The sequence below is a fragment of the Chinchilla lanigera genome, unplaced genomic scaffold (assembly GCF_000276665.1).
Source record: "Chinchilla lanigera isolate Chin_1 unplaced genomic scaffold, ChiLan1.0 scaffold00023, whole genome shotgun sequence".
Classification (NCBI taxonomy): Eukaryota; Metazoa; Chordata; class Mammalia; order Rodentia; family Chinchillidae; genus Chinchilla; species Chinchilla lanigera.
The window spans coordinates 20,381,610-20,406,313 of NW_004955424.1; the positions used below are offsets into that span (position 1 = coordinate 20,381,610).

At 36.2% G+C, this 24,704-nt stretch overlaps 1 protein-coding gene across 1 annotated transcript in view; it reads left to right on the plus strand.

Moving 5' to 3' along the window:
• Vps54 (vacuolar protein sorting 54 homolog (S. cerevisiae)) overlaps positions 1-24,704 on the plus strand; it is a gene marked incomplete at its 5' end in the record, with an annotated part of 114,644 nt that overhangs the window by 52,601 nt on the left and 37,339 nt on the right. Inside the window, 6 exon segments of the mRNA XM_005385705.2 lie at positions 2,748-3,133; positions 6,848-6,974; positions 8,034-8,141; positions 15,362-15,417; positions 16,404-16,500; positions 21,671-22,011. Of these exon segments, the coding sequence (XP_005385762.1) occupies positions 2,748-3,133; positions 6,848-6,974; positions 8,034-8,141; positions 15,362-15,417; positions 16,404-16,500; positions 21,671-22,011 (1,115 nt within the window).

Here is a 24,704-nt window from a genome sequence, read left to right on the forward strand (position 1 = left end):
GAAAAGAAGGACCAAGAGACTTGCACCTGTGTCTAGCAACAGGCTGTTTTCTTGTTCCTCCATAGTCATGATTACCCAGGGCTCCTCCATGGCGATGACAGTCTGGCCAGAGGGAGAGGGCAGAGTATGCCTCGGGCCCTCTCATTCCTGTTGGACTAACTGGTAGGATGGGTCTGAGCTCTGGGGCTTTCGCTTCAGAGGGCAGACCGATCTCCAGTGGTCACCTTTGCAGTCAGGGCATGGCCCAGGGGGCCTCTTAGGGCAGTGGTAGCAGATGAATGCAGTTGTTGAGTTCTTCTTGGGGCCTCAGGAATCAGACGTGGGGTCTGTTTGTTTTAGTGCTACAGCAAAAGCAGCTGCTTTTTCTCAGTCTCTTTGTTTTCTGTCCTTGGCCGCCTCCTCGTCATGGCTATAGAATACTGAGGAGGCAATTCTTACTAACATCTCAAGTGAGCCATCTGGGGTGAAAGCCATTCTTTGTAGCTTTTTCTCTTCAGCCTCCCATCGCATTGGGACCCCACAACCACTTAGTGTCCTCTCCCCAACCGTCAGCACAGGCAGCAGGAAACTTGCTGCAGACCTGTCCGGAGCTCCATGTGCTTCTCCACCACAGCCTGTACTGTCAAGGGAAGAATGGCTTCCAGGGGTTCTCCCCAGGTATTGCGCAAGGTCGTCCTGGTTTACAGCTTCCCAAGAGCTCTTGTGACCGCAGTCCACAGGACCTCTGACTCTTTGGGCTTAAGTCTGTATTCTCATGTTCTCCAAGTCATTGTTCAGCAGCTGCTCCTCTGCTGACTCTGGACTTTTCTGGTTCTCAACGGCAGGAGCAAGAGTGACCCGTTGTGTGGCACGTATTCCCAGGGGTTTCTCCATGTTGGAATGATTCACACACATCCACGAGTGGACCTCTGCAGCTGGTGCATCGTGGGCCAATTGTGTCATTGTTTCTCTGTGCCATGGTAGTTCTCGGTGGTGGCTGGCCTCAGGGCCACTGTGTAGCTTCCTGGGCGCCGGTGGTCCTCCTTCCGGGAGCCTGCAAGGCAGGGAGCCGGCCGGAAGACCGGTGTTCCCTGCCTTGTGGCTTCCTGGGCTCCTGCAAGGCTGGGGGCCGGCCTAGGGCTGGCGCTACCCACTGCACAGCTTCCTGGGCACCAGGGGCCCTCCTCCCAGGCACCTGTGAGGCAGGGAGCTGGCCCAAAGACTGGCGCTCGCCGCCGTGCAGCTTCCTGGGTGCCGGGGCCCCTACTCCTGGATGCCTGCAAGGCTGGGGGCCAGCCCAAGGGCCAGCACTCCCTACCACGGGGTTTCCCGGGCACTGGGGGCCCTCCTCCTGGGTGCCTGTGAGGCAGGGGGCCGGCCTGAGGACCAGCGCTCCCCGCCACGTGGCTTCGCAGGTGCCGGGGACGCTCCTCCTGGGTGCCTGAGAGGCTGGGGGCCAGCCCGAGGGCCAGTGCTCCCCGCTACATGGCTTCCCAGGTGCAGGGGGCCCTCCTCCCAGGTGCCTCTGAGGCAGGGAGCCGGCTGAAGACCCCACCTGCAGTCTTGCTAGGTAGCTTTTTTTATTGTTTGATTTCTTGATGATAACCACTTTTTCTGGAGTAAGATGGAATCTCAGTGTTGTTTTAATTTGCATTTCTATAAAGAATCTTTTTCATCTATTTATTTCTATAAAGAATCTTTAAAGAATCTTTATTTCTATAAAGAATCTTTCTTCGTCTATTTATTGACCCATTGCACTTTTGAGAAGTGTATCTTTCCATTGCCCATTTTTTATTGGGTCTTCTATGTTATTTTATTGGGGGGGTCTAATTTTTTTTTTTTGAGTTCTTTACATATTCTGTATATTAGTCTTTGGTCTGAGGAATAGCTGGAAATTTTTTTTTTCCTTTCTGTAGGTTGTCTCTTCACTCTGAGTTGTTTTCTTTGCTGTGCAAAAGCTTTTTGGTCTAGTCCTATTTGATTCTTGATACTATTCCTTGTGCAGTTGGGTTCTGTTCACAAAATCCTTTCCTATACCTGTGTCTTCAAGAGTTTAACCTATTTGGGGCTGGGGATTTAGCTCAGTGGCAAAAGCCCCTGCTTGGCAAGCGCAACGTCGTGAGTTCAGTTCCCGGTACCGGAGAAAAACCAAAAAAAAAAAAAAAAAGAGTTTAACCTATTTGATCTTTCAGTAGATTATTTCTATTTTAAGATTTAGATCTTTAATCCACTTTGATTTTACATGGTGAGAAATATGGGTGTAGATTCAGTCTTCTCCATCTATATATCTTTTCTCCAGGGCTTGTTTTTGCCCCCTTTGTCAAAGATCAGATATCTGAGGGGGCTGGGGATTTAGCTCAGTGGCAAAGCGCCTGCCTGGCAAGCGCAAGGTCATGAGTTCGGTTCCCGGTACTAGACAAAAACCAAAAAAAAAACAACAACAACAACAAAAAAAAGATCAGATATCTGAATGCTACTACAGTGATTTCTGCATTCTCTATTCTATTCCACTGGTCCACTTAGTGGTACTAGGTTTTTGTGCTACTGACATGCTGTTTATATCACTGTAACTTTGTAGTGTAACTTTTAAATCTGTTGCACCTTTTATTTTGTTGTGCCTGATTGTAAGTGTCCCACAATCTAACAGTTTACCCAACAGAATTTAAATAAAACGTAAACATTTTTTACATTTTCATTTTTGAAAACTATGTAGAAAGTCAAGGAAGGAATGTAATAGTTCATGTTTTTTTTTTTTTTCTTTTTTAAAGCTGAGCCATTATCTGGATATTGTGGAAGTAAACATTGCTCACCAGATCTCTCTACGTTCAGAAGCATTTTTTCATGCAATGACCTCTCAACATGAATTGCAGGACTACCTCAAGAAAACTTCCCAGGCTGTAAAAATGCTTCGAGATAAAATTGCACAGATTGATAAAGTAATGTGTGAAGGATCACTACAGATTTTAAGACTGGCACTTACCAGAAATAATTGTGTTAAAGTATACAATAAACTGAAGTTAATGGCCACTGTACACCAAACTCAGCCTACAGTACAGGTGTTATTATCCACTTCTGAATTTGTTGGAGCGTTGGACTTAATAGCAACAACTCAAGAGGTTCTACAGCAGGAACTTCAGGGAATTCACAGTTTCCGGTATGTTAATTAAGCCTTTAGAAATGCTAGAAAATGTTAAAGGATAAGTACTGGCGTATAATGTTAAAAGTGTGGATGTATTCAAAGTAAAATGTCTTTTTTCCTTCTAGATTGATCTCTTTAGTAATGTTATTCTAATATGCAGTAGTAACAAAAAACCGTAAGGAAAATATTTATACAGACATTTTAGTAGAGAAGCAAAATTAAAATTTTTACTAGATAAGATAAATACAAAGCAGTCATAATTTTGAAAATAACATTTTGAAAATATTGAAATAGCTTGGTGTCAAAATGGTAGACTGAGATGGAGAGGTGAATGCCAATGGATTTAAAGTTAAATTGATTTAAAAGATTTCAGTAGGTTTTTCATTCAGTAATTATTAAGATTCATTTCTGATTTGCAGTTTATCAAATTGTCAAAGATTCTACATGGTGATGTTAAAGGCCCAGTCACCTACTTTCCTACTTTAAAAATACCTTTTCTTTTTTTTTAAAAAAGGCTATAATTTGATTTTGAAATTATACATAGAAAGATGTTAAGATTAGAGTTTCAGATATTTTATACTAAATCACATCAGTGTTTATCTTATAGATTAGTACAAGCTGTCAAAATTTCATTCAGTTAAGCAGATTTCCAGCATGTACAAGGTCCTATGTTCAGTCCCCATTATTGTATATTTGATTTTTAAAGACTTTCAAATGCTATGACTGTCTATATTTTGCTCAAATATCTTATTTTCTTTAGTGACTACATATATAATGTTTATTCTAAGCCATTTATGTAAAGCTGCCTATCATATCAGTACCATAACTTTAAGAGTTTGATATCAGAACTTGAGTATTTGACTTCTGATAAATATCTTTACATGCATATAATTTTCAAATTAAAAAATACGGTACTCAAACATTTTTAGTAAAAGAGTACTGACCCGTACTTGAAATAGTTTAAAACTAAGTTATAGCCTAGTTATTTGTTTTGTTTTACATTTCTTTCATATCTGTCTGATGATTTACTGTCTTGACTTTATCTTTCCTTTTTCTGTAATATTCTTGAATATCAATATTATGTGTATTACTTTCTTGTATAGCTTCACAGGTAATTTTGCAGCCATCTAGCTTTATTTGGAAATATGAGTTAGTTTTGGATCCTTATGTTTTTGTCTAATCAACCAGGAGAAAGGCATATATAAGTTTCTTGTCTGCTATAAGCATTAGTGGTGGAAAATGTGTTCCCTTAGCTTAGGGCATAAGAGGTATTTCTTTTGAATCTCACCTTCCCTTTTAGGACCTGGGACTTATTGGGGTATTTTTTTTGAGACTGAGTCTTTTTATATGCCCACACTAGCCTCAAACTCAAGAACCCCCTGTTTAAACTCCTGAATGCTGGGGTTATAGCAGGTATTTACCACTGTACCTTTGTGGAGCATATTTTAGAAAAGTATATACAGGATTCATATAAGAAATTCATACTTAAAATAAGAAATCTTTCCCTTAATAATAAAACAACCAAAGAACTCTATTGAATTAAGTTGTTAATAAGTTTTTCTATTTTATAGATCTTAGTGCAAGTTTTACTTTTTACTATAGTATTCTTTCTGTTGCTTTCCTTGTTTTGTTTTGGGGTTTTTTTTTGGTGTTTTGAGATAAGGTCTCTCTATGCAGTTCAGGCTGGCCTTGAACTCACTATATAGCCTAACCTGGCCTTGAACTCATGGCAATCCTCCTGGCTTAGCCACCTGAGTGCTGGCATTGCAGACATGGTGTACCATGCCCAGACTTCTGTTGCTTTTAAAGGAAAATTTTATACCAGAATCTTCCAATAATCAAATTACCACAAATAGAAATCTATTTTTTAAAAATAATTGCAATATTTTTATTAGTATACTTTTTCTTATATACTGTTAATATATTTCTTTTAGTCATTGGTAGTAAACAGTGCTTACGTATTTTCTTTTATCTTACTACTGCTAAAGTTTTTGACTTTGAATTTATTTTCTGTATAAATTTTGGGTTTTGACTTCTGAATGCCCAGAATACTTTATACTCTCTAATGAAATCTTAAAAGCATTCGGTCATACTTTATTGTCTTCTTTTGTTTTTCCCCATATTTTATTATCATTGATGGTTTTAAGAAAAATCTTTCTGTTGGGCTTTAAATGTCTTGTATAAGAGCTATGTTATACACATCTTAATACATATTTATTGAACCTGTAGGTTATCCAAGATATTAACAAATATTTTGACACTTTTATACCATTCTTTTTCTTTCCATAATTTCTGTCCCTTATTAACTGTTTATAGTTTGTATATATCTGTGATTCTTAATCTTGGTTGCCTCACAGAAGCACTAAAAGAACTTTAAAAAGATATAGCACAACCCACACAAACCTACAGGATAAGCCTGAACATTTGTTTTTTTTTTTTTCAGTTCTTTAAGAGATTTTTATATGCACCAGAATTGAGAAACCATTGAATACTGTACTGTTTCAGGAGTTAGAATTAAAGTGGTAGTTTCTTCCTACATAAATTTCTTCCTTTTAAAGCAACGTTTTCAACTAAAACATCTTTCTGTCTCTATTCAAAAAGGTGCATCTCTGATGTCTGATTCCCACTTCTGAACCTGAAGAGTAATTTACATAGTGGAAAGTTTTGGCTCATTGTATAATTCATAATTATTACAATGGTTCTTTTGTACATTTGTTGATTTTTAAAATTTTAATAGCTTAATTGCCTAAACTGTTGCAAAATTGGGCAATTTTAATTATTAGGGCAGATATTTATAACCATTACTCATGAAATTAAGTTCAGCTATTTACCAATAAAAAGAATCAGTGAAATATTTATGTCCTTTACTACCTTAACTGAAAGAATTGTTAAAGGTAACATTTAAACACTTAGGCACATATAATGTGGAGTTCTCAATATGGATTTAAGCATACATTTGAATGTTGATAATTGGCAGGTTTTAATATAGAAGGTCTTTCAGTGACGTTGAAATTCAGAACTGTTGTTACTGGCTTTTGTTACTATATATAGGTTTATGTAGAAACTTAGTGTTCCTTACTCTTACTAATCTTCTTTTCTTAATACTTACCACCACTATTATCCTACCATCCATTACCACATAACTGGCTGCATTTATTAAATATGTAAGTACTCTAAACCATGTACTGTGCTACATTTATTGCATGTATTAATTGACTTAACTCCACAGGTTAAGGAAGTAAGTAATGTTATCCCTGTTTTCACAGCTAAGTAAAACTAAAGTCTTAAATAAATTTCTCTAAGTCATATAGTAAGTTATAAAACAGAGTAGGATTTCAACTTGTATCTTGTCATGCTTGAGAGCTATACTTTTTAATATATTTGGTGGAACATCATATAGAACCTTAGAATACCAGTGCTAATTTTATAATGCTATAGATGTTGAATCTGTGAGCATTATTGACTCAATAAGTTCAATAGGCTTATTGACTCAACTATCATATAATTGATTTTATGATAAAAATTAATGAATTGTTTTCTAATTATAAGCCTTATTTTGAAAGAAAACGTGGAAAACATTCAAAGTTAATTATATGGTCCAGTTTATTGTGGTTTCATTGATCAGAGCCTACCTTAGCATTCCATTTAAATAATTTTTATTATTGATTTGAAAGTGGAGTGAATTTGTGATAGTTAAATGAAAATATATAACATTTTTCTTTTTTGTAGGCACTTGGGATCACAGCTTTGTGAATTAGAAAAACTGATAAGTAAAATGATGATTGCAGAATTTTCTACTTATTCTCACAGTGACTTAAATAGACCACTGGAAGATGACTGTCAAGTTTTGGAAGAGGTATATGTTTTAAACTGTGGAATGTGATGTTACTGTTTAATGTTAGTTCCTAGCTTAGTTTAGAACAAATTTTTCTCAGGTTATTGTTGTAAAAGTACCTTAAATTTCAGATTCTGTCAGACTTTTGAAGTCCTTCATTAGCCATATGACTTTAACAAGCACCATAAAGGTTCAGTGTCTTATGAAACTTAAGAATCATATAAGTTTTATATCTTTCTTAGAAATTAAGTTAAAACAAAGCTTTTCTAGTGTGCAAACTAAGCTCAAAGTATAAGTGTAAGACAACTGAATTAATTTATATTCCAAATGTGCATGTGTTGAACAGTTTATCTTATGTAAAATGATTTTTATATGGTAAGCTATTAGTCATTCAAACTCATTGAATACCTTATGAAAACATTATGAACATGTTTTATACATGTACATGTATAAACACATCATATCCTGACTTCACCTATTTGGTAACTTCTCATTCCTAATCATTACGAAGAACTAGTATAAAATCTAAAAGGCCTCAACTGGTAACAGCATAAGAGATACAAATTAGAAGTTGATTTCCACTTGAGGGCTTGAGAGTCCATCCACATCATCATTCCAGTTTTCTAGACCACAAATTATTTTTTTTAAAAAAGGTTAAGAGGCTATGTTTATTGGTCATAAGGAGTCAAGAAGGGTATTTTCTAATTCTTCATGAAAACTAGGCCAAGGGCTGGGGATTTAGCTCAGCGGCACAGCGCCTGCCTGGCAAGTGCAAGGTTGTGAGTTCGATTCCCGGTACCAGAAAAAAAAAAACAACAGAAAAAAACTAGGCCAAAAAATCTCTTGTTTTGTTCCCAAACCAGCTGCATTTGATCCAGGTGATAGAACAGGATTTATCCATTTTAAAACGAGGACTTCAAAATCTGATGACAAGATTGCTGGGAGAGGTTTTTTAGACTTCTAGAAATACTGTGTGCTGAATTGAGGTCTGAACAAGGCTCTTAGTGCTAAATATTCCTTTCTCTAAGTCAGATTATTTCAAATTTAAAATGTGAAATTACATATTCTTCTCTTTAATAGGAAAGATTAGTATCTCTTATATTTGGACTTTTAAAACAAAGAAAACTTAATTTTTTAGAAATCTATGGTGAAGAAATGATTATTACAGCAAAGAATATCATTAAACAGGTAATTATGCATTTTTATTTCCTATAGCCTGTAATCTTTTGACTTTACGTTATCTAGTAACATATTTATGTTATAGTTTAATACTAACACTTGCTCATTTATTCAAACATAGAAAATATGGAAAAATAGAATAAAAACATAGCCCTACCCACCAAGATTATCAGCTTTAGAATATTTCTTTTTTTTTTTGGTTTTTCCTCCGGTACCAGGAACCGAACTCACGACCTTGCGCTTGCCAGGCAGGCGCTTTGCCACTGAGCTAAGAATATTTCTACATGTAGATCATTACTGATTTTTTTAATTGTTGCTATTATAATGTACATGATTTTGAACATACATTTCAGTTAAAATCAACATAAGCATTTTCTCATGTTATTACACAAAACTTCACAAACATCAATATTAATGGTTAAAAATATTAATTGTTAAATTAATGGTTAAAAATATTAATGGTTAAAAAAGCATCAATATTAATGGTTAAAATTTCATCAGTATTATGTTGGTTAAGCCTGTGTGGCCTTTCTGATACTTTGAACATTTAGGCTGTTTTCAGTTTGATATTGTAAATAATTCTATGACAGATGTCTTTGGTGCAAAGTTAGTTTTTTTCTTTTTTATTATTAAGCTTATTGGTACATTTTTAGATATATATAATCATTCATCATAGGGAATTTGTACCTATATGTAATATATTTTAATTCTTTTTTTGTCCCCACTTCTCTACCCTCCTTCAACCCTTCTTCCCCTCCTTATTTATAAAACCTTTGTTTCCACCTCTTCCCTTCCTTATTTATAAAAGCTTTGTTTCCATTTTTCCCTTCTTTTCTTATTTTTTCTCTTCCCTTCCTTCTTTTCTTCAACCCCCCTCCCTAGTTCCTCTTCCCATTTGGTCTTTTTCTTCCTATTTGATAATGTCTAGAGTACATTTCAGTCTTTATTTAAACTTTCGGTTTCTTATAACAGAGAAACAGTGTGATATTTACATACGTGTATTCAAATTATCTCACTTATGAGTATGGCTATTACAAACTGTGCCACTATAAATATAGGTGTGCATATATCACTGTGGTATGATGCTTTTCTTCCAGGAACATACCAAGGAGGGGAATAGCTGGGTCAAATGGGATCTCTAGGTTTAATATTTTGAGGACTCTCCACACTAATTTCTACTGTGGTTGTACTGGTATACAGTCCCACCAATAGTGGAAAAGGGTTCCTTTTTCTCCACAGCCCCTCCAGCTTTTGTTATTGGTTGGTTTCTTAATGATAGCCATTCCTCCTGGAGTGAGATGGAATCTCAGTGTTGTTTTAATTTGCATTTCTTGAATGACCCATGCTATTGAACACTTTTTCATACATTTATTTGCCATTTGTACTTCTTTATCTGAAAAGTATTCATTTCAGATGCTCATTCTTGTATTGGGTCTTTAAATTTGAGGTGCCTGATTTTTTTGAGTTTTTTATATATCCAAATTTTAAATCTTTGTCAGAGGGGCAGCTGACAAAAATTTTTTCCCACATTGAGTTGTTTCTTCACTCTGTTTGTGGTTTCTTTTGCTGTGCAAAAGCTTTTTAATAAGATGAGATCCCAGTTTTTGATTCTTTGTAATATTTCCTGTGCAGTTGGTATTTTTGTTCATAAAATCTTTGCTTACACTTATGTTTTCAAGAGTTCTCTTCCAGCAGATTTAGGATTTCTGTTTTAATATTTAGATCTTTTACCCATTTTGATTTTTGTTTAGTGCATAGTGATAGATATGGGTCTAATTTTTAGTCTTCAGCATGCGGAAAGCCAGTTTTTCCAGTACCACTTATTAAAGAGGCTATCTTTTTTCCAGTGAACATGTTTGTCTTCTTTGTCAAAGAAAAGGTGGCTGAGAGTGTTTGGAGTTGTGTCTGTATCTTTTAATCTGTTCCACTGATCCTCGAATCTATTTTTTATTGTTTTGTTTTTTGCCAGTACCATGCAGCTTTTATCACAGTAGCTTTGCAGTATAATTTCAAGTCAGGGATTGTGCTACCCCCTGCTGTACCTTTGTTGCCCGGAGTTGCTTTTGCTATTCTAAGTCTCTTGGTTTCAAATACATTTTAGGATTGTTTTCTCTAATTCTGTGAGGTATGCTATTGGTATTTTGATTGGGATTGCATTAAATCTGTCTGACAATTTTGAGAGTATGGACATTTTCACTATATTCATTTCTACTGTGTTTCTACCCAAGAGCAAGGGATATCTTTTGGTTTTCTATTATCTTCTTCTATCTCCTGTTTCAGAGTACTATAGTTTTCAATATAAAGATCTTTTACTTCCTTTGTTAGATTGATTCCTAAGTATTTAAATTTTTTGGATGCTATTATGACAGGTGTTGTTTCCCTAATTTCTCTCCCAGTGAGTCTGTTATTTGTATCAGGAATGATAATTGATTTTTGAGTGTTGACTTTATATCCAGCTACATGACTGAATTTCATTATTAAATCTAGGAGTCTTTTGGTGGATTCTTGGGGTCCTCTACATAGAGCATCATGTCATCTACAAATAATGATAATTTCACTTCTTCCTTTCCTATCTTTATTCCTTTTATTTCTTTCCCTTGTCTAATTACTCTGGCTAATGTTTTTATAACTATGTTGAATAGGCGTGGCGATAGTGGAAATCCATGTCTTGTTTCTGATTTTAGATTGTAAGCTTTCCTTTGTAGGTGCTTTGTTTCTTTTTTTCTAACAGCTTTTAATATCTTTTTTTAAAATTTATATTTATTTTTTTTTCAGTACTGAGAACCGAACTCATGACCTCGCACTTGCCAGGCAGGCACTGTGCCACTGAGCTAAATCCCCAGCCCCTAATATTCTGTTCTTATGGTGAATTTCTGGAATATTGATTGTTATATGCCTTAGTATAGATTTATTTGGTCATGGTTAATTGGAGTTCTATACATCACTTATATGTATATAAAATTCTTTTTCCATGCTTGGTAAATTCTCTGCCATTACTTCTGTGAACAGGTATTTTATGGCATTTGTGCTGTGTCCTGCTTTCTCAATGACCTGATCAATGTTATGTTGTTGTTCTTCGCATCATCTTATAGCTGTTGGATTGATTCTTTATGGTCCCTTGTTGTTTTTAAGAAATCCTCCTTTTCATGATCACTAGCTGCAATCCTGTCTTCTAGATCTGATTTTCTGTCTTCACCTTGGTTCAGTTGGCTGCATATAGTTTCAGTGGGAATTTTTAATCTCCTGGATATCTGATTTATACTTTCCAACATTGGCCATTCATGGTTTCTACCATTTTCCTAAGTTCCTCTATTTTTTAAATCTGTGTCTACTCTAGATTCCCTGAGCAAGTCCTTCTCATCTCTTTTTTTGATCTCATCTCTTTTTTTACCTGATAGATTATTTCTGATCTAATTTTCTCTATAGCATCATTTATCTGTTTTTTTTCTTCTGCTGCTGCCATTCAGAAAATTCAGGTGGGTGGCTTCTAATTTCCTCTTTCTCATTGTTGCCTGGACTTGTCATGGGTGAGATGGAGGTCTGGGATTGCTTTTTACTTCTGTCTTTTGTCATTTTCTATATTTGTATTTTAATTTGTTTTCTCTTTGATGCTTATAAAGTTCTTTTGGTGTAGATATCTTTATCACTAGTATTGAAACTTCTCAAGGCAATGTCTGTTCCTCAGAGATGTCTTCTAGGTACAGCTGGCTTGTGGTCTGTGTGTCTATCCTAAGATCCTACCTTCAGATGAGAAGTTGCTATCTATTTGGCTCAGCACCCAGTCCTTTGGTACTAATCTATGGTGATGATCCCAGACCATCACAGTGTTATCATACAAGGGAAAACAATTTATTACAGTAGGTATGACATCCTCACTAAGGTAGTACAATTAGCAATAATAATAGCATCAAGCACAGCCTAGGAAAGGACAAACTGTGGTAACTATCAATTTGGTGCCTTTAAACATAGGAGCAAGATCTACAGTTAATATAACAAAATCCCACCTAAAGCGGGAACTTGTACACAGTGAGTTTCCCCTTAGTAGGATGATTTTTACACTTTGGTGGGTGGGTGGGGAGCTGAATTTAAGAGGGATAGGGGACAAAACATAAATCAATGAAGAAAATTATAGCAGAAGCAAGCCTATAGGACAAGGGATGATCTCCCAAGCTTTGGGAGACTGTAGAAGAGGACAGCAGAGAAAGAATGGAGAAAGCAAAAGAATATCGAGGCCAACCAGAAAGAGTAGAGACAGTGTTCACTCACATGAAAATATTCAAAAAATCAAGAAAGACAATTGAGGAGAGAAAAAAGATGAATAAAATGAGTAATATATAATAATATAAAAACCTAAATAACCAAGAAAAACTAAAAAAGACAGAAAAACAAACAAGAAACAAACAAAAAAGAAAATAAATATTTCTTTGGTGTCCATAGTTCTTTGGTAGTATCTGAGTCAGAGCCTAAGACTTGGTAATCCCAAGTCTGCTGTAGGATTATTGTTGGATGTGGGGCTGATCTTGACCTCCAGATCTGGAGGCTGGGGCCAGTGTTCAGCCAGCAACTTTATGTCTCTCGGCAGTCTGCCCACCTTTCCTTACCATGTTTGTCCCTGCCTTGCTCTCCCAGTTGCTGTGGTACCTTCAGACAGACATACTCTGCGGCTGCTCCCAGTCTTTGCATAGCTTCCTCTGTTCCACTCCCATTGCAGTCTGCCTCCTGTCATGCTGCTGGTCACAGGGTGGGAGAAGTGCTGTCTGTGGACTCATTGCCCCTGACAACACTGTGGAGTCAGCCCAGAGTTGCTTTGTCCTTCTTCTGTCTTCTCTGTAGCAGGGGGAGTGCTGACTTTCCACTTGTTGCCTCACCATAGCCCAAGGCTGCTTAAATCCCATCTATGTCCCTCTCATGCCACTGGTCCCAGGACAGGAGAGGTTGTGCTGTTCCACTCACTACCTTTATTGCAGCCACCACAGTTCCTAACCTTGTTGTGCCTAGAGATCCCAGTTAGCTGATATGGTGCACAACAAAAAGAGAAGAAAAGAAAAATCTGGTGGCCCACCAGGGAGGGAGCAGCTTCCTGGTCACCTGCCCCATGTATGCATGCAAAATTTGCTGCCTGGCTATGATGTCCTTTGGAGGAAGGCAAAAGAGGCAAAGGGCTTTATATTTCAAATTTATCTTACGTGGTTTGAGTTTGCCACTAGTGCAGTCCATCAGCTTTTTGGGAACTTACAAGAATGGCAGTTCCTGTTCCATGCACAGGCGGATTTCCCACAGGAAACCTTACAGGCTGCCTGTCATTTTATAAAATTCTGTACCTTTGTTTTTCTGATCTACAACTCATTTCGGATTGATTTTTGGCATCAAGATATATGTCCCTCCCTTTCTTCCAATTACCTGTATTTTTTAGATGATTTTCTCTGAATAATTCCAACATGGCTCCAGTTCACCCATGTTGAATCAATCAAGTCTGTTTTTCTTATTTAAGACTGCTTATTAGACTGATTTCCAAAAGTTGAATTATTGGTCAGAAAGTAAGAAGTATTTTAAGTTGTTTGATACATAGAACTGGATTGCTGCTTAAAAATCTTTTACCAGCTGGGCGTGGTGGTGCATGCCTGTAATCCCAGGACTTGGGAGGCTGAGACAGGAGGATTGTTGCAAGTTCGAGGCCAGCCTGGGCTGCAAAGTGAGCTCAAGGCCAGCCTGAACTGCATAGTGAGACCTTGTCTCAAAAAGACAAAAAAAAAAAAAAAAATTTTACCAACTTATACTCCTGCCGGAAGTAGGTAAATTTAATTTCCTTTTTACCATGATATTTAGGTAATTATAAACTAAAATCTGTTTGTTGTTTTCTTTTCCTTGATCTGTGTGTTTTTATTCTCATAAGTCTCATGTAATGAATTTCAGGTTCTTTATATGTGAAAAAGATAATAGAATTTTAAATGTGTTTACTAGGTTTAATCATTATCATTAGGTTGAATGTACATTTGTGAATTTTTAATGTTTATATAAATTTTTAAAAATTGCAATCACCTTCTCTTATACCTCTCTCAAACACTGATTAAAGCACTGTATTTAAAATGGTATAGCCACTTTGGAAAGCTGTCGGTAGCATCTCCTAAATATGCACACATTATGAACTGCATTTCTATCCATACATATTCATACAACATAAATTCTTGCATAAGTTCACCAAAATACCGTAGAATAGTGTTCACAACAGTACTACTTGTTTTTAAAAAAGAAAGAAAGAAAACAATTCAAGCTCCATCATCAGTAGATAGGATAAGTAAAATTGTGTATTTATACAATCAAATACTATATAGCGATGAGAATATGTAAATTACTCAGAACTACGTAAATGAACATTAGAGACAATGTAAAAAAGCAAAGAAGCCAGACACAAAAGAGTAAATACTGTATGAATCCACTTGTGTAAAATTCAAACAAGCAAGATTAATGTATTGTTTAGAAATAAGATAGTATCTTTTTGGAGGAAGCAATAGCTGGGCAGAGAGCTGGAAAGAAGTCTGAGATACTGACAGTGTTCAGTTTCAAAAGCTGAGTTCTGGTTGAAGAGCTGTACTCCGTTTATGAAGAAGTGTATTGTAGACATAACTATGACTTCTATTTGTATATTTTAAGCAAAAATTTTAACAGCCATGTCTAAGCTTTTATTATCTAAATAGTAAAGCATTTACCACATGAAGTTTAAGCATTTATTATCTTTCTAAAGTTTAAAACTGTTGCTTGGGCTGGGGATTTAGCTCAGCGGCAAAAAGCGCCTGCCTGGCAAGCGCAAGGTCGTGAGTTCGGTTCCTGGTACCGGAGAAAAACCAGAAAAACCAAAAAAAAATAAATAAATAAAACTGTTGCTTGCCATTGCCAGAAAAGTTAAATATCCAATATGCATTTCTTCTGGGACATTAATATCGAGGTTATTCCTTGTTTCTCAGTATTACAGTTTTATATTTCTGCTTATGATTTTGAGTAGTTTGAATAGATTTTATTTGTTATATATTAAGCATACTGTAAAATATTTAATAGAGTAGGGTAATGCTTCAGTTTTTCAAACACTTTAAGGTTGTATAAGAGATATTTTTAAGAAAGTCTGGTAAAATGATTATTGTAGTCAACAAGTGCTTTTCAATGTGCAGATGGACCATTCAGTTCTTAGTATTCTAAAGAATTAATCAAATTGTTTTTGTTCTTAAATTTTGCAGTGTGTGATTAATAAAGTTTCACAAATAGAAGAAATAGACACAGATGTTGTTGTGAAGTAAGTATAAATATATAGATTGGTAGTTATGTGTCAGGGAAAAGACAACACATGCAAATTAGAATAATTTAAGAGGATTTTGTTAAGGAATTACTGGTTGAGGTATGAGTCAGGGTGTAAGAAAATCATAAATGACATGGGGCAGTACCTTTGAGAGACAAGGGAAATAAGTTGTTAATAGGGTTCAGGAGAAAGACAGTAGAACCTTGTGTATATTCAGTATAAGAGTATTTTTTGAGAATAAACTACTAGCTGCAGTGATATTCATGATAAATTTAGAGTAATAAGTTGTTTATGCTATAAAATATTTTATGGAATTCTGTTTATAATTAATCTGTTTTATCTTAAAGTTATTGGTTGATATCAACTGTCAAAATAATAATATTGGATGATATTTGACAATTGTTAATATGCCATGCATTGCTCTAAGTATTTTTTATTAACTCATTTAAAACTTACTACAACCATGTAGAGTTGTTTCCCCATGTTAAGATGAGAAAATTGGAGCACATAGGGACTAAGTCACTTGACAGTCACATAGCTAGTAATCCCTTAAAGCTGCCAAAATTTTGAACTGAGGCAGTGTGACATTACTTCTTATATGTGGAAAAGTATTTTTTAGTTTGTAGTAAGAAATGTAGGTTATTAAATTTCTTGAAGATGTTAATTTCTATTTTTATGCTAGAAGACATTATCTTTAACTAAAATTGGGTTTTTAAAATTATTTCTTCAATGGTTACAAAGTATGTTCACATGGGATTACTATATTATAAGGTTTCTATGTCAGTATATTTGATTAGATTAGTTTTAAAAGATATTTAAAGATGTAGGAGTTGTTTGGCAGTTGACCAATTCAAAATTTGATGATGTTAGTTAGAAACCTAGATACAGTTGTTTTTCATTTTTACTCAAAGTATCCTTCAGTTTGAATATGTTATCATACTAGCCCTGAGATGACATTATTTATGTTTAAATTTTTTTTCTAGGCTTGCAGATCAAATGAGAATGTTGAATTTTCTCCAGTGGTTTGATCTATTAAAGGATATTTTCTCTAAGTTTACAATTTTCCTACACAGAGTTAAGGTAAGCTTATGTATAAGTTTGTCCAGAATATCCCTAAAATTTAACCAGCTTTCTGGAATAAAACACAACTTTTTTGCTTTTATAAATTTTCTAAAGAGATTTGGTTTTAAATAAGAATTGAAATACCTTTAGTTTAGGAATTTTTATGATTTTAAACAATTTGTTTTATATTAAAAAGAAGTATAATACTTGCTTGGCATTAAATATTATGCAATTTTTTCTTTTCTCATTTTATGATACTTAAATCCTTCTAGGTTACATAGTGATTCAATACTGTGAAAAAAACCTATCTCGTCACTATTTTTTCTAGAAATTTAATGTTGATGTAATTTTTTAGGATATTGTTCATTTTTAAGTTACTTTATTAATGCAATTTATTGTAGGTTTTTTTCATTTGGTCTGGAGTCCAATCACGCATCATCTATATTACATTGAGTTACTTTTTTTTTTTTTTTTTTTAGCCAAACCACTTAATTTTAAGCCATGTAGTATATTGAAAAGAACACTTGGCACACAACATTTTTTTTTGGTTTTTCTCCAGTACCGGGAACCGAACTCACGACCTTGCGCATGCCAGGCAGGCGCTTTTGCCGCTGAGCTAAATCCCTAGCCTGGCACACAACATTTTTTTAGAAGAAAACATGTTACAGACTGTAACACACATTGTTTGGAATTACTAACATGCCATAGTTGTGTTTTAGTAAGAAGGAATTACTGAATATGATAGTTAAAAGGAACTGTTTGTAAAATTTGATATCATTTTGTTACTAGGTGTCAGAAATGTGTTGTATGTGCTAGTTAAAAATCCCTAGAATTTCCTAAGTGCCATGGTAAGTCATCTTAGGAATTTTAGTACCTCTTTATATCATGGCTTATCCTTATTCACACAGAAGCAATGCTAAGTCACATACAGAAGCGCTTCAGACAAAGTCAGAAAAAATTTCATTGTGTTTAATTTAGACTGCTTGGGATTAGTGGGATTACAGATACTGATCCTACCCATTGATAGTGATAGGCAACAAACCTTTTTGTATGGATAGATTATTCAATAGTTAGGCCCTATTTTCACTTTTTCATATATTCTATGACCTTTATCATCATATAGATTTATTATTACATGTCTGGATATATAGAACTCCTCAATAGTATAGTATATATTTGGCCAAATTTTTACCAGCAATTTTTAAAGTGGCTATCCCACTTTTAGGCCTTATCTCTAGTAAAGTAAGTAAAATTATTATCTGATGCAAGTACAGTATGGGAACTATAATTTGTCATAGTGGTAATATTTAGGATGCATAAATTAGTATGTAGGATGCTTAAATTAATATATAAGTAGAACATCTATAAAGGTGACTTATAACCTTCAAATATGGTACTTAATTATTTGAAAAAAGTTTGTGATTTTACTGAAAAATAATGGTAACTACAAGCTGTTTGTTTTAATGGAAGAATTTTTAAATAATTAAAAATTAGTTCTTTTTAGTTTACTAGATTATAGGACCATTTAAAATATGATTTTGTTTTCCCCTAAAATTTCTTTAAAAAGACACTATTTTATATGATCAGAAAGGTTGTTTGGTGTCTTTTTTTGCTGTGCTGGGGATTGAACTAGGGTTTCATGCATGTCATACCACTGAACTACAGGTCCAGTCCTTTGTTTTGCTTTATAGTGTTTACTATAATACAGGGATAACCAATAGTATTTGAATTGCTTGTTTAATTTATCAGAGTTAATAATTTGCTAACCTACATCCTTATGTTTATTTTAAAAAAGCAAAGTATATTTTATATATCATTTTAGTATTAACATAAATGATATTTTAAAAAGACATTAAAGCATAAAATTCAAACCAGAACATTTCAGTAATTTTTTTGTTTTGTTTTGTTTTTGTTTTCTTCTGGTACTGGGAATCAAACTCACGACCTCATGCTTGCCAGGCAGGCACTGTGCCACTGAACTAAATCCCCAGCCGCTCAGTAATATTTTGAATGGATTAAATAATAAAAGGATTAAGATTTTTAAAATTTTATATTTGAGTGATTATTAATGACTTAGGATTATAGTTCTTCTCTTCTTCCTCTTCCTCTTCTTCCCTATCCTCCATTCACCCTTCTTCTTTACCTCTCTCTCTTCCTCTCCTTTTTCTCTTCTCCTCCTACTCCTCCTTTTCATTACTAGGTATTTAACCTAGGCTTTCACACTGAGCTTCATCCCCAGTCCTTTTTGTTTTATTCTGAGGTAGAATCTTGCAGAGTCACTAAGTTGCCCAGGCTAGACTCAAACTTGCTCTCCTCTTGCCTCAGCTTCCCAGAGTACTGAGATTACAGACGCTCACCATCTTGCTCAACTAAGAAATAATTCTATTATACTGTGCTAAAGTAAGTGCTGTGATAAAGAGACACAGAGTTTCTTTCTGTAGAAAGTACCTATTTAAAAAAACATAATGACAAGAAACAAAGAAGAAAATGAAAAAGAATGGTGTCTAGATGTTGAGAGACCTAAATTCAGACTGCATTTGGGTCACGTTATTTTATCCATGTAACCTTCAATTCTAATAAGTGCAGAAAAAAACCCTGATAATCCCTGACATGTTTATTTGACAAAGGATATAAAGATCAACTCAGGAGGATAACAAGTTCAAAAGCAAGCAAGACCTCACCCTTTAGAGGCTCTAGAGTCTAAAAGTGAAAGACCTTGCTTTGAGAATAGAACTCTTTGGAATTAGTTCTCTGGGATTTGTTTCATAGCTCTTAGTCGTTGGCACTCACAGGCCTCTACAGCCATGATCCAAAGGGGCTCAGCTACTGTTTGACTGGTTGGCAGACCTTGATGTCATCCACGTCATCTTGGTTTTATAGCCATGCTGAATGTAGGAGTAGTAGGGCCTGGAAGACCTCCACCCAGATTTCAGAGGAAGGCTTGGAAGGTCAGGCCTTGTGCCCTGAGGAGTAATGTGTAAAGCTATGAGAGTAAAGCTAAAAGTGTATTGGAGGCTCCAGGAGTGTGGAACATCTTTGGAAAACCACAAGCAGTCAGCAGAACCACTCCAAGAGAGAAGCCATGAGGGCTGTCTTTTTTGATTTTGATAAGGGCACACAGCGAAGAGTTTGCCTTCAGTCTCAGAGGAGACTTTGGACTTGGACTTTTCAACATTGTTGACACTGTTAAGATTTTGACAGTTCTTAGAGATAGGCTAAATGCATTTTGCATAAAGAGATATGCATGAATTTTGGAGGGCCAGCGCCAGAGTGTTACGGTTTAGATCCAGCTGGGCATGGTGGTGCACACCTGTAATCCCAGTACTCTGGAGGCTGATGCAAGGAAGATTGTTGTGAGTTTGAGGCCAGTGTGGGCTACCTAGTGAGTTCAAGGTCAGTGTAAACTATGTAGTGAGACCCTGTCTCATAAAGAAAGCCAAAACAATAAATAAAAGAATGTCCTTTAAAGGCTTTATGTGTTCATAGGCAGGGCTTTTGAAAGAGGAGTGAACTGTGGTATGAGTATAGCTGTGGGAGGTAGGGCCTAGTCAGAGGATGCAAATATTTATCTCCCTCCTCATCTCTTCTCTTTTCTCTCTGCTTCCTGGCTGCTGTGATGTGAGTAGCTATCCTCTACTGAGGCCCTTCCACCATGCTGTTTCTATGTTCAAGCCTGCCAAATATAGACTGAAATTCCTAAAACTGAGCCAAAATAAACTTGTTTAAATTGAAGCTTTTAGATTTATTGTGTCCCAGTGAAAAGAAAGTGATTAAGACAGCTACTTAGTGAGACCGTCTTATAAAAAAAAAGGAAAAGTGCTTGCTATGGATATAATTCAGTGTCAAGGTCCTGGGTTCAGTCCCTAGTGCCCCCCAAATCAATTAATTAATTAATTAAAAAATAAAAGGGCTGGAGATGTAGCTCATTAGTAGGAAGCTTACTTAGCATGGTGAGACCTTGGGTTTAAGTGTTAGTACCACTAAATAAAGTAGCTTCAATTTTTTCATGAAGTGAAACCCTTATAATTTAATTACTTTCTACTAGGCCCCACCTCTTTTTTTGACATATATTATTGAGATAGCAGTCCAGACACACATGGTCCAAGAAAACTCATAAAATATCAAATATAGTGAGATGTTAAAGATTGATTTTGAAACGTTATAGCCAGCTACACCTTTTTTGCGTATGATCTCTCCAATATAAAATCATATCCTCAGGGCTGGGCGTGGTAGGACATGCCTGTAATTCCAGCATTTGGGGGGCTAAGGTAGAGGAATTACTGGGAGTTTAAGGCCAGCCTGGGGGTGAGTTCGGGACCAGTCTGAACTACATAGCAAGACCCTGTCTCAAAAAACCAAACCAAACCAAAACAAAAAAATCATATCCACAATTCAGTAACCACAAAAATATTCAGCACAGCTTCCTTAAAAACAAAACAGAAGGGGCTGGGGATTTAGCTCAGCAGCATAGCACCCGCCTGGCAAGCGCAAGGTCGTGAGTTCGATTCCTGGTACCGGAAAAAAAAAAAAAAAAACAGAAAAAAGAAAAAAAAAAAAACAAAAACTAAAAGACCAGAGAATTGGAGGAGATTTCACAGCAGAAGAATGCTGCAAGAAATAATTCACTGGACACAGAAGTGGCTTATTTAATCCACGAAGGCATGTTTATAAGTGTGAGCTGTTGGAAACTATTAGTTTGGGTACTACTTTTTTTTTTCAGGCTCTCAATAGCTATTATATGCACAGAATTTACTTTTGGTAGAAGGGAGGTTATTATGAGAAGAGGAAAGGGATGGGAGAAGGGGAAAGGAGAAGGGGAGAAGATAGGATCTAAGGATGCTGTGTGTGTGTATGAAAAGGTCACAAACATTTTTTTCTGTATAATTAAAAAATTCACTTTTGCTTCAAGTATAAGATTTTGTGTGTATGTAAGTAGGTGTGTGTGTTATTGGCAATTAAACACAGAGCCTTTGTACTGTACTACATCCTCATCTTTTTTTTATTTTGAGATAGAGTCTTGCTAAATTTCTGAGTTATCAAGGCTGGGCTTGAACTTGTTATCCTCCTTGCACTACCGTGTCTAGGTTAAGTATGAGATATTTTAAATCCTTTAAAAATGTGTCCCCTTTTTCTTTCTTTCTTTTTTTCTTTCTTCCTTTATTTTTTCTTTCTTTCTTTCTTTCTTCAGGCAACATTGAATATCATTCACAGTGTTGTTCTCTCAGTTCTTGACAAAAACCAAAGGACTAGAGAATTGGAGGAGATTTCACAGCAGAAGAATGCTGCAAGAGATAATTCACTGGACACAGAAGTGGCTTATTTAACCCACGAAGGCATGTTTATAAGTGATGCATTTAATGAGGGTGAATTAGCATCTGTAGCAGTTGACACTACCTCTCAAAGAAATGTATCTCCAAATAGTGAGCCCTGCAGCAGTGATTCGGTATCCGAACCAGAATGTACTACTGATTCTTCATCCAGCAAAGAGCAGACCTCATCATCTGCTACTCCAGGAGGTGTGGATGTTATGTGAGTATAATGGTTAAAGTCAAATAGACAGGATTTTTGAATCATTTATTAATGGTTGTAGTACAATTGAGTATATTTAATTAAATGCCATTATGTCAGTGATATGGTAATTTATGCTTAGAGAGCTTACATGATTTACTTAAAGTCACTTGTGGCAGGACTTTTTGTGGACCTAGGTCAGTTATCATTTTGGTCATTTTTCTTTGTTCATTGTTATCATTGTATTATATACAGTGAAGATATGTTTGGTTTGCTTTTTTTGTGTGTGGTGGTACTGAGGGTTGAATTCAGGCCCTTTTCACTAAGCTATATCACTAGCCCTTCTTTTATTTTTTATTTTGAAACAGCATCTTGATAAGTGGCTGAGCCAGACCTAAATTTGCAATCTGTGTGTCTTGTCCTCCCATAATGCATTACAGGCATGCGCCACCACACTTGGCTGATTTGCAACTTTGCTATTTCAAAGACGTGAATTTCCAGGTGGATCACAGTCTTTTTAAACATTACTTTTAAAACTTTTTATTGGTGCTGGGGTTGTGGCTCAGTGGTAGTGCTCTTGCCTTGCAGGCACAGGGCTCTGGGTTTAATCCTCAGCACCATAAAAACAAACAAACAAATAAACTTTATTTTGAAATAACTTCAAATTAACAGAAAAATTGCCATAAAAGTACAAAAGTCTCCTATAATATAAATTCTTCATCCAGATTCTCCAGTTGTTGTCAGTTTACCACATTGTCCCTGTATCCCCTTTCCCCCACTTTCTCCTTTATACTTCATGTTTTTTTTCTGAATCTAAAAATAAATCCCCCCTGCCCCAAGCTAGGTGTGCTGACACACACCTATAATGCCAGCACTCAGGAGACTAAGGCAGGATGATTGCTGTGAGTACAAGGCCAGCCTGAACTATATAGCAAGATTCTCTCTCAAAAAAAAAAAAGAAACTTTAAAAAAAAAAAAAAAAACTAACCGTAGTTTGCAAAAGGAATGTCTCATTATCCCAATGTGTGCACATTACTACAGAATTTCCTAAACATAAGAACATTCTACATAATCATACAAGAAAAGTGACAAATTATTACCATCTAATTCATAAACCAGAACTGAGCCAGAATGTACTACTGATTCTTCAGCAAAGAGCAGACATCATCATCTGCTACTTCAAAATTCAAAGTTCAGTAGTTGTCGTAGTAATCTCTGGTAGCTAAAAGTTAAAACCAGTAAAATCATTCTGGCCCATGAATATAGTTTGGGTTTAGTTATTAATAATAGCAAGGCTCAGTGCTTTTGTTCATCTTATCAACCAATGGTCCAGAAGCTTATAGAGGTTGCATTTATAGCATTAAGCCAGCTGTAACTACCTCCCTTTCTCTTGTGTAAATTTCCCAGAGAAATGTTAAAGAAATGCTGCCCCCAAAATGAGACAGAGTCAGCAGTTCAAAGGACAACTCAGACAAGTCTACCTTGGCGAGTAACAAAGCAATTGATAGCTTGAAGGCTGTAGCATCACTGAAGTAACCAACCCCCTTGTGCTAGACTACTGGTTTTATAGGGCACTAATTAAAACAACAAAGAAGGATCAAAAGCAAGAAGGGTCCTTGAGAAAAGTTAAGCGTACTCAGGGAACTCCACTGGTCTCAGTAAGCACTGTCTAGCTGTGGTGGTGCATGACCTTGTTGTTCCACAGTTTGGCACACATTCTCAGCACTTGCTGAGGGCACATTGGACAGCTAGAACAGTGGCTCACCACAAGATGGAGTTACTTTGACTAGAGTTTGGAGAAAAATTCTCACTATACTCTACCCCTTACTCTGACCTTTATAGTCTTTCCACCTCTTCTGCAGTATTCTTTGAGTAGGGTGGGAAGGGGATGTTATCTTCTTTGACTAAGAACTGAGCACTGGGCTGTTATATTGCAGCAGCAGATGCTTATTCCTAGAGTGATACAAGCATCAGTAAAGAATATGTGTCCCCAGCTTACGTGTGTATGGGTCAGGACTTATTTACATGTTTCTTCATTTACTTAAAGGAAGGCCTCATCTCAGTTCTGGGGTCCCCTTAAAGGTACTCCACGTTTGAGGAACAAGGACAGCACATTTCAGCACATGCCTGCTTAACTGGAGAGGGGAAGTTCACACACTCATAAGTTGGACTTATTGTGGGTTGTAGGTGTGGTGACTGCCTGCTGCAAGCAGAGGCTCCCCTTGGCTGTGGCCAACAACAGAAGTAATCTATGGATACTGACACAAATGTTTAGATGGCAGTTTCTTTGGCACATCATATCCATTTAACAGAACAGTAGCAGTGGTTTACCTGTGACTTCCTCAGCCACAGGTCTTTGTTCTGGTGTGTTCCCTTGGAACAGGACAGTGGTTGGTTGCATCCAGACCAATCCTGCCACTTTTGCAAAATCTAATTTTGTGCGACGCCAGAAAGTGGCTTGGCCAAAGGCCTGCAGTCCAGCCTTTTATTGGGTATGTTGTGTTTATTGTCACTGAAGCAGATCCAGTGATGGATTTTACCCATTGCAGGGCTTTAGGTGGAATTGCTGCTTCTGTTCTGTATTCCAGGCTCCAACCTCTTTCTGTGATTGGAACCAGAGAAAGGGGTTGGAACTGTCTGTTCAGGTTTCTTTATGTTGCAACCCTTGAGGCTCTTGGTATTCCTTAGAACAAATGGGCACTGCATATTGGGGC